This window comes from Salmo salar, chromosome ssa07 (assembly GCF_905237065.1).
Source record: "Salmo salar chromosome ssa07, Ssal_v3.1, whole genome shotgun sequence".
NCBI classification, from domain to species: domain Eukaryota; kingdom Metazoa; phylum Chordata; class Actinopteri; order Salmoniformes; family Salmonidae; genus Salmo; species Salmo salar.
In genome coordinates, this window is record NC_059448.1 from 37,421,389 (window position 1) to 37,432,472 (window position 11,084).

The 11,084-nt window shown below is 42.9% G+C and overlaps 1 protein-coding gene across 1 annotated transcript in view; it reads left to right on the forward strand.

Annotated features, from left to right (window-relative positions):
- The window catches only part of LOC106609096 (synapsin-3), a 111,699-nt gene extending 101,068 nt beyond the window's left edge, over positions 1–10,631 (forward strand). Inside the window, exons 11-14 of the mRNA XM_014207499.2 lie at positions 6,109–6,240; positions 6,428–6,458; positions 6,615–6,777; positions 7,988–10,631. Coding sequence (XP_014062974.2) covers positions 6,109–6,240; positions 6,428–6,458; positions 6,615–6,777; positions 7,988–8,111 — 450 coding nt within the window. The 3' untranslated portion in view covers positions 8,112–10,631. The remainder of the gene's footprint in view (positions 1–6,108; positions 6,241–6,427; positions 6,459–6,614; positions 6,778–7,987) is intronic.
- The last annotated feature ends 453 nt before the right edge of the window (positions 10,632–11,084 follow it).

Below are 11,084 nucleotides of genomic sequence, written 5' to 3' on the forward strand. Positions count from 1 at the left end.
CTCCACTCCACCAGCCGTGGTGGTGGCCTCGCTGTACTGTACAACTCTAAAATCTAAATAACCTACTGTATCTCCCTACTGTCTCTAAATGACTGAACTGTCTCTCCCTACTGTCTTCTCATTTGAATACATTGCTTACAACCCCCCCCCCCCCTGCTTACTGTTGCTTAGTGATATGAATATTCATGTGGACTCATCAAACTAAAAACTTGCCTCCGTTTTCATTGCTGTTCTGGACCGTTTCAATATTACCCAAGATGTCAATTTTCCAACTCACATCAATGGACACATACAGTGGGGGAAAAAAGTATTTCATCCCCTGCTGATTTTGTACATTTGCCCACTGATAAAGAAAGGATCGGTCTATAATTTGAATGGTAGGTTTATTAGAACAGTGAGAGACAGAATAACAACCAAAATATCCAGAAAAACGCATGTCAAAAATGTTATAAATTTATTTGCATTTTAATGAGGGAAATAAGTATTTGACCCCCTCTCAATCAGAAAGATTTCTGGGTCGGCTCCCAGGTGTCTTTTATACAGGTAACGAGCTGAGATTAGGAGCACACTCTTAAAGGGAGTGCTCCTAACTGCAGCTTGTTACCTGTAAAAAAGACACCTGTCCACAGAAGCAATCAATCAGATTCCAAACTCTCCACCATGGCCAAGACCAAAGAGCTCTCCAAGGATGTCAGGGACAAGATTGTCGACCTACACAAGGCTGGAATGGGCTACAAGACCATCACCAAGCAGCTCGGTGAGAAGGTGACAACATTTGGTGCGATTATTCACAAATGGAAGAAACACAAAAGAACTGTCAATATCCCTCGGCCTGGGGCTCCATGCAAGATCTCACCTCGTGGAGTTGCAATGATCTTGAACGGTGAGGAATCAGCCCAGAACTACACGGGAGGATCTTGTCAATGATCTCAAGGCAGCTGGGACCATAGTCACCAAGAAAACAATTGGTAACACACTACGCCGTGAAGGACTGAAATCCTGCAACGCCCGCAAGGTCCCCCTGCTCAAGAATACATATACATGCCCGTCTGAAGTGTGCCAATGAACATCTGAATGATTCAGAGGACAACTGGTGAAAGTGTTGTGGTCAGATGAGACCAAAATGGAGCTCTTTGGCATCAACTCAACTCACCGTGTTTGGAGGAGGAGGAATGCTGCCTATGACCTCAAGAACACCATCCCCACCGTGGTGTTCTTGAGGTCATAGGCAGCATTCCTCCTCCTCCAAACACGGTGAGTTGAGTTGATGCCAAAGAGCTCCATTTTGGTCTCATCTGACCACAACACCTCAAACATGGAGGTGGAAACATTATGCTTTGGGGGTGTTTTTCTGCTAAGGGGACAGGACAAGTTCACCGCATCAAAGAGACGATGGACGGGGCCATGTACCGTCAAATCTTGGGTGAGAACCTCCTTCCCTCAGCCAGGGCATTGAAAATGGGTCGTGGATGGGTATTCCAGCATGACAATGACCCAAAACACACGGCCAAGGCAACAAAGGAGTGGCTCAAGAAGAAGCACATTAAGGTCCTGGAGTGGCCTAGCCAGTCTCCAGACCTTAATCCAATAGAAAATCTGTGGAGGGAGCTGAAGGATCGAGTTGCCAAACGTCAGCCTCGAAACCTTAATGACTTGGAGAAGATCTGCAAAGAGGAGTGGGACAAAATCCCTCCTGAGATGTGTGCAAACCTGGTGGCCAACTACAAGAAACGTCTGACCTCTGTGATTGCCAACAAGGGTTTTGCCACCAGGTACTAAGTCATGTTTTGCAGAGGGGTAAAATACTTATTAAAATGCAAATTATTTTTGACATGCGTTTTTTTTCTGGATTTGTTTGTTATTCTGTCTCTCACTGTTCAAATAAACCTACCATTAAAATTATAGACTGATCATTTCTTTGTAAGTGGGCAAACGTACAAAATCAGCAGGGGATCAAATACTTTTTTTTACCCCACTGTACTTGACCTCGTCTGCTCTGTTGGCCTCAACCTAACTCATTTTTCCCCCTCCCTGTTCCCACTGTTTAACCACACGCCTTAATTTCTCATTACCTCACAACACTGGCAAACGCCTCATCTCTTTCCACAACATCAAAGTTGTTGACCCCCTCCAACTCTGATGCCATCTGCTCTGCCCTGCCCCTTGACCACACCCCCAACTCACATAATGAACAAGCTGCCCAATTCAATACTGCTCCGACTCCCTCAACTCTCTGGCCCCCCTCCAAACTAAACCGGTCTTCTCTTCCCCTTGGTTTACCCCTGAGGTCCATGCCCTGTGAAGCAAGCTGGCCACTGTCTGGAGTGCCTGAGCAGGAAGTCTGGCCTCAATGTCCACACTGAGGCCTACAAACTACACCTCTCCACCTACAAGAGATGCCCTCCGTGCTGCCAGGTCCACCTACTTCTCAAACTACTTCAGCCCCGTGATGACACCTTCTCTACTCCCTCCACTGAACTCTGCAACTCCTTCCTTCAGTTTTTCAAGAATAAGATCACCAAAATCAACTCATTACTGACTGATCAATCTCCCTCAGCCACCCCTCTCCCTGTCAACCTCCTAACCGTCACACCTGAAACCTGACTCTCCGAATTTGCCCCATTTGACTCCTTATATCTAAAAACATGTCAAAACTCATGTATTCCAAGTCTACAACTTGCTCCATGGATCATCTCCCCACTGTTCTCATCAAAGCCTGCCTGCCTGTTCTCTGTCCGTATATCACACACATTGTCAACCTCTCCCGCGCCCACAGAACTGTCCCCTCCAACTACAAAACAGCTGCAGTCACCCCAATCTTTAAAAAGCCAGGACTGGACACTACCATCCTCAACTTCCACCCCATTTCCAACCTCCCCTTCCTTGCCAAGACTCCAGAACCTACAGTTGCCTCCCAATTTCAAACCCACCTGCTAATCAACAACCTGTTTGAGTCTCTCCAGTCTGGTTTCCGCCCCTCCAGTATTGAAACTGCACTCCTCAAAGTTATCAATGACCTCATCTCTGCTGATGCTGGGGCCCTCAACATCCTGATTCTCCTTGACCGGAGTGCCGCTTTTGACGCAGTGAGCCATCAGATCCTCCTCACTACAATCATACCTCACAAACCGGACCCACAACATCTCCCTCAATGACCACACCTCAGACTCAGCTGCAGTTATACAGGGCGTTCCCAAGGGCTCTGTGCTGGGTGCCTTACTCATCTATATCCTTCCTCTTGGTTAGATCCTCCGTCACTTCCACTGCTATGCCGATGACACCCAGATCTACCTCTGCACCAAATCCCTCCTCAACCCACCTCTGACGAACATTGAATCCTACAATAAAAACAAAACTTCCTTAAGCTCAACAGTGATAAAACAGAACAACTCCTCCACCCTCACCAAAGCTGGCAACCTCACCCTCACCATTGACGATACCACTGTCTCTCTCTCCCTCCATGCACGAAACCTTGGCGTCATCCTGGACTCCACCCTTTCATTTGACTACCACATAAGACAGACTGTTTAAACCTCATTCTTCCACCTCTGAAACATTGCCAAGGTCAGGTCGTCCTTCTCCCATCCTGCCGCTGAAACCCTCATACATGCATTCATCTCCTCCCGCCTAGACTACTGCATCTCACTACCCTCCGGCATCAACTCAAGCTCCCCCATAAGCTCCAAATGGTTCAAAACTCTGCAGCCCAACTCCTCACCCACACTAAGTCCTGACAGCACTCTGGCGACAGGGGCTTCTCCAGGGCTGATCCAGCCTCCAGCCATCTGTGACTCGAAGTCCATCACTATCTTTCAGGCCCTCCTAAAGCCCCACCTCTTTGACAAGCCCCCCCCCCCACACACACACACACACACACACACACACACACACACACACATACATACAAGCAAAGAAATACACCACTAAGACACTCCTCTCTACACCATACTGAGCAGTACCTAACCCTTACCCTACCACTTACCCAAACCGGGTTCATATCCAAATCCCAACCCTCCTCATACACTGATACATTTATTCATATTTTGTTTAGTCTGATGTTTTGATTTGACTCCTGTTTTGTTGTTGTTTTTCGTTTCTATAATTGTAAAGCGACTTTGGGTCCTTCAAAAGTGCTATATAGGTTCCATGTATTACTAGCAGTATTCAATGGAAATCGTTTGCATGGATAGTTCAACAACATCTGTGTGAGAATTTTGGCACACATACTTAGGCGTACATCTGGCACTTGCCATTTCACATTAAAAAAAATTGCACACTATCATAGAAATCACTTGGCTAAAGTAAACAAACAACAATAGCCTCTTTTGAGTTTCTGTATTGTCCGGCCAAGTACAGAGTTCACCATTTCCAACCCTTACTTTTTCCATTTCAGAACATAGTGTCCAGACCAGCAGCAGGAAAGAACACTGTGCAGCCCAATAAAAGAGGGGAAAAACAACACCTCTCCTCCATGTTCTAATACTAAAGGGCAACTTAACTGCAGCCTTGTCATCTGCTAGATGAGTCTATATCCCAATAAATCACCAGGGTGTAACCGGTACTCTGGCTGCCACTGCACCACGTTTGAAGTGGCTCCTGGCTTGCAGTGGGTCCCGGCTGCAGCTGCCAGTCCTCCAGGGCTCAGTCAGTCCCAGTCCCTTATGGTTATGTCCAGAGGTGGAAAAAGTACCCAATTGTCATACTTTTAGACTTCTGCTCAAGTATTTGATTTTAAATATACTTAAGTATCAAAAGTAAATGTTATTTGTAAAATTATACTTAAGTATCAAAAGTAAAAGTACAAGTATAAATAATAAAAAATTCCTTATATTAAGCAAACCAGACGTCAACATTTTCTTGTCTTTTTGTTTACAGATAGCCAGGGGCACGCTCCAACACTTAGACATACTTTACAAATGAAGCATGTGTTTAGTGAGTCCGTCAGATCAGAGGCAGTAGGGACGACCAGGGATGTTCTCTTGATAAGTGTGGGAATTGGACCATTTTCATGTTCTGCTAAGCATTCAAAATGTAACGAGTACTTTTGGGTGACAAGGAAAATGTATGGAGTAGAAAGTACATAATTTTCTTTAGGAATGTGGTGAAGTAAAAGTTGTAAAAAATATAAATAGTAAAGTAAATTACATATACCCCAAAAAACGACTTAAGTAGTACTTGCAAATATTTTTAGTACTTTACACCACTGGTTATGAATAAGGGGCAATACCAACAGGCACATCACCCGCCCAGTTCTCTTCATTCTACCCATCTCCCAGCTGCGCACACACGCACACACACACACACACACACACTACATACAGACACTCGTAGACACACATACGGACACATACATACAGACACTTGCCTGTGTACAAGGGGCACATGGATGAAAGGACTTCTGTCTGTTTACAGTGTGCTCTGGCCACAATGCGTGCAGCGGCCTGATACCGCTCTGGGGACACAACACATGCATTCTGCTGGCAAAGTGCTCCCTCCGTTCTCTCCCTCAGTCTGTGAGACACGCTTTCCTCTGTTTGTTTTGGTTCTCATTTGGCGTGGCATAGGCACAACCCTCTCATGCGGAGGAAAACATGGCTGTTGGATCTGTGGAGAGCCACATGCTTTGCGGAGATGGTTTTAAAACAAAGCGTGTGTTGTGAGTTGAAATGCTACGGTGTTGAGTCAATTATCTATGTGGCTGTGCCATGTCCTGACATCCAGTGTCCACCCATAAGTTACGAAATAAGTACAAAATGTACGAAAATAATGACTGTACTATTTCTGTAATAATATGGGGGAAGTCACATCTCTCATGTTTTTGCCTATAGTACTGTATACACATTTCAGCGGTCAATAGACTCCTTTAATCACTGTGCTCTAACATCAAAACGGCAATGGTTTCACCCCCTCACCATCATCTTCATTAGGCCTAGCTACTCAAATAAGATGTACAATACCGCTCTCTAGTGGCAAGAATGAAGTCGATCATGTTGAATGGATTTACAGTGAATTTCCCATTTTACTTGCATTGACGCAGTCCAGAATCCCTGCTTATACTGTCCGTGTTGTTCTTCACTCTGATTGGTGTACCTCTCCTGTTTCATCTAGGTGATGGACAGTTCCATGCCTCTGATTGGTGAGCACGTGGAGGAGGACAGGCAGCTGATCACTGATCTAGTGATCAATAAGATGTGCAGCGTGCTGCTCGGTATCAACACACCACAGCCCAGCGCTGTGAAGGTAAATCTCTTTCACCTCTTCTCCAGAATGTAACACTATTATGGATTTGCATTTGAATTGATTATGTAGATTCGATCTCAAAAGTAATGAACAATTGCTTCAAATAAGCCCTTGTGTAGGGAGTATATCAAACCAACCATGCATCATGCACTATTACTGTCCATTTTCAATGCTTTTCATTTCACAGCCACAGACGACCCAGCCAAGAAGGGCCCAAGGTAAAGAGACCTCCATCGACATCTTATCACCAGTTTGATTGCTACAACAATTGATTGCTGTTGTGGTGAATATGAATATTATGATAGTGTTGAGAAATACGCATAGTAGTGCCTTGAGTCTCTGAGACGAAACATGAGTGTGTGTTCGCTCTGCAGGTGGGCATCGCTCTGGCTCTGATTCTCCCTCCCAGTCAGCACAGGGTTCTCCTCAGCGAGCCCGCTCAGCTAACACCTCTCCCAGCCAGGCCTTCCAGCCAGGACCAATGCCACCTCCCGCCGCCACCGGCACTGGCTCCCAGAAACAACCTCCTCAACTGAAGTAAGTGATCAAATGCCTCAAATCTCATTTCCATGATCAAGGCTGATGTTAACATGGGTGTGTAATACTAATACTAACTCAACAGAAGAATATAATTAAGCAATAAGGCATAAGGGGTTGTGTTATATGGCTGAGGGCTGTTCTCACGCACGACTCAACGCGGAGTGCTTGGATACAGCCCTTAGCCGTGGTATGTTGGCCATATACCACAAACCCCCAAAGTGCCTTATTGCTATTATAAACTGGTTACCAACATAATTACAACAGTAAAAATGTATATTTTGTCATACTCGTGGTATACGATGCGATGTACCACGGCTTTCAGCCAATCAGCATTCAGGGCTCGAACCACCCAGTTTATAATGTCTTATATTGGCCAAATACCACACCTCCTCGGGCTTTATTGCTTCATTAAAATTGTAAAGAAATCTACTGTGCTAAGTACAAGATCTCTAGTAAAAGTTCTGTGAAAACTGTCGTCTGATCATTAAAACCTTCTGGGTGAGTACTAGGAATATCTCTACTTGGAGCAGATCTGTGCAGATGCCACAAACGGCTGCTAGATGGAGACATTGTATAAAGATTTTACCGTACATGCTCCTGTAGCTCGACACTTCCTGTTTACAGAAATACTCTATTATAATCTCTGACATGCCAACTTTTGTTCCTGTTTAACGGCTGTTTAGTAATGGCCTGCATTTACAGGATGCTCAGCTCCAGCCAGCTCTTCAGAAAATAATGTGATAAAAGTGAAACTACCTCTTGAGCTTTGATTCTCTCGTAACTCCTCCCACGTGGATTGGCTGTTCATGGCAAAGGGGTTGTTGGTTAGGCAATTTGCAAGTAGTTTACAACCATTCCCCAGTTTGCCTCCTGGCTTGGATACACTTCTAAAGTTTGACTGTATTTCTGTCCATGTAGACAGTCGTTGGCTTTGCTATAATGAACATTAACATGTGTCTTCTAAGATTAAGCGCCTTTGTTAAAATCTTGTTGGCCTTAGAGAGCAAAGTGCACTAGTTTATTCCCTGTTGTGTGTGTCGTTGGCCAGCCTCTGTTGATCAAACTGTGCAGTGGCGAAGTTGGCAGAATATGATCCCCTCGCCCCACTTCACACATGCGCATGCATGAATGCACGCACATACATCCACCTTCTCCATGTTGCATGCCCCTCAGGCCTCAGCCTCACTCTCACTTTCGCACCTTGCAGCAAATCCCAGTCGCTCACCAACACCTTCACTGAGACCCTGAAAGGGAACGCCACGGACGACGAGGCCAAGGCAGAGACCATCCGCAGCCTGCGCCAGTCCTTTGCCAGCCTCTTCTCCGACTAACTTCAACTGACTCCCCATATCCATCCGCCTACTGTCAGCCATCGGCCTCCAGAAGTGCTCCAAGTTACCATTATTTTACAGAGCACGCTCAGTCAACCCACAGAGCGGGAGCTTCCTGTCCACCACTTCCTACTTCCTGTTCTTATCCATAAATGGCAGGTTGAGAGCGTCCACCTCTCAGAATCATCCGTCAGATTTTTTTTTTTAAATACAAAATTAAACTATAGTTCATCTAGTACTGCTTGGTTGGTGTAGTTGAGATGTCAGTTTGCATTCTATTTGTTCATCATCTGATTCATTATTTTGTTTTGGTCGTATTTGTGTTTATCAACTTCAAGGATGTTGATATACTTTCGGAGATAAAGGCAATATTACAGTATTTAGAAATGACCAATAATAGTGTATGAGCTAGGTTCACCAGCAATGCTTAGCATCTTGCCAGTCTCATTTCATAGAAATACAATTGCCATGTCTTGTAGACCCATACATATTGATTGGTTGATATTACAATATAATGATTTGTGATTTTGGCCTTTTGAGTACCGAAGTATTTTTGATTAAAATTCCTTGAATTAGGTCAAGATAGTTTAGGCTATATACTGTACCTGTAAATTTGCAATTTTACGAGGTGGAAATATTATCTTGAGTCTTCCATCACAGACAATTCTTCCCTAAGTTCTAAGCATTTATGAACTATCCAGTGTAAATAGCGCTATGAACAATTTTTTTTAAATATTGGGCATTTGATTCACTACTATTCCCTTGCTGTGTATTGAAAGGTGGGAATTGTGTACATAACACAGAGAAGAAGTGCTGAAATCTTTGCTTCAATGGTTATAAGATAAGTTACCTTTTAATTCTGTACATACTGTAAGGTTGCAAATACTCCTGGGAGATTGACATTTACTTTTGATCCTTGGGTTTTGAATTTTGAAGCGTTGTCGACCTAAGAATAGACATGATTTGCAATGTGTTGGTATGTCTATAGCTTACATCCGCTTCAGGAAATGACAAAGTCGTCTTGCAATACTCAGCTACCACATATGCAGATATTCTATCTACGCTAACGATACTATCTGATAGCTGAGTGTCCATATTATCTCCCCCCCATCTCATTATAATAGAGAAGGACAGACCAACACATGACTGGCTAGTTTGTTCTTTTGACTTAAGTGCAAACATTTTAAATCTCTGCGCCCAAATGGGTTTTCTGTTTAGGGTTACATGTTTGACTGGTATGAAAAATGGCAATTCTATTTCATGGAATGAATATTGTCCCCATACTTTCTTTTTACTAATTGCACTTCAACTCGCACTATCAGCAATATGGGTGAAATGAAACTCTCTCCATCTTGATTTAAATACATTTTTAAACAGTTAAGATTGTCTTTTCACTTTCAAACTATTTATTGTCCTAAACATATATGCCAATCATAGTAAGGTATTATTATCAAAATGGACCAAATTATGTGTTTGTATTGTAAAACCTGTGTTTTTAATTATTTTGTCTGTTGAATGTGAAATGCTTCTACAATTCAAAGTACCGAATACTATGAAAAGCCATAACAAAACAATGATTTACTGAAAATCTGTTTTTTTGTTTACTCGTTATCACTGTGAGTGTTAGTTACGCTTCTAACGATTCAATCATTTTGCTTCTACGAGTGTTGATTAATAGTGTACATAGGTATAATGCTGTAAACTTGTGAATGCCACATCCATAGTGATTTATTTAGTCATTTGTTAATTGACAATTTCAGTAAGCAAATAATGTTAATTAGGCACTGAAGAAATTCAGAATTGAGTGGTGAGGTCATCTAGTAACTACCTCAATTCCAGCAAGCTGTTCTGCTAATAGTAGTTACCACTAATACTCTGAAGTGGGTGGAATTAAGACAACAAAAAAGGAATGGCTTTCACTTGACCTAATCTGTATGTCTGCATGTAATCCTACAATTTTAATCCTAACATTCATACAGTGAATTTGATGTACTGTGTCTCTCAAGTAGTTATTTCCTGTGAGTAAAAGGCAATACACCCATAAATGAGTATCTACGGTCAATAACTAAATGAATATGACATGGTTTTCATATCATGATTTACATGTCATTGCAATGGAGAATTAACGGCAATAGCCCTTAAATGTATGCTTATTAAAGTGTGCCCTATGCCATTCAACAGATGCTCAGAAGTCATCTACACCAGCGTTGAATAGCCGTCCTCATCTCTTATTTTCCAATCTAACAGAACCTATTGTCATATATCCTCTTATGATGAGCATCTGCTGGAAGGCATTGTGTGCCTCCCTGTGTGTTACTGATATAAGTGTGGCATGAAAACTGACCCCTGGTGTGCCTCTGGTGTAACAATATTGTCATGTAAATAATTGCTATTGTCTGGCTGCTTATACTGTATGAAGTGTGTGATGCCTAATGTGTGGTAGTGTTATAGATGCAAGTTATTTTAACATTGTTTTGTTATTTTGTTCAGTTTTTATTAAAAGTGACATATTTTATTACACTTACAGTGGTAAGTCTTATTTTTCGTATTGACAAAGCATTGTACAGCGACGATTATAAACCCCTATTATACAACCATGTAATATCCCATTCTCCATCTCAGGTAGTGTAGAATGCATAGCATCATGTCCCCATTGTCTTTGTCATAAGGAATACCCAGACACGGGATCTTTAGGACGTGAAACTCATAGAACACAGAGGATTTACAAGGTGAGTGCCCACAAACCAATTTATGGCAACATTGGAATTATCGGCACTTTCCATTGTCTCTGTCTGTCACTTTGTATTTAAAGCATAGAACTTTATTAACTACCACCAACCCTCTTTCTGTTACTGAAGTCCCAGATTTCAGTGCGAGTGTCCGATCGCAGACAAGTCTTCTCCATTTAAGGCTGTTAGTAAGTCCTCTGAATTCTCTTGAAAGCACACAACTGTCAGATTTATTGATAATCCC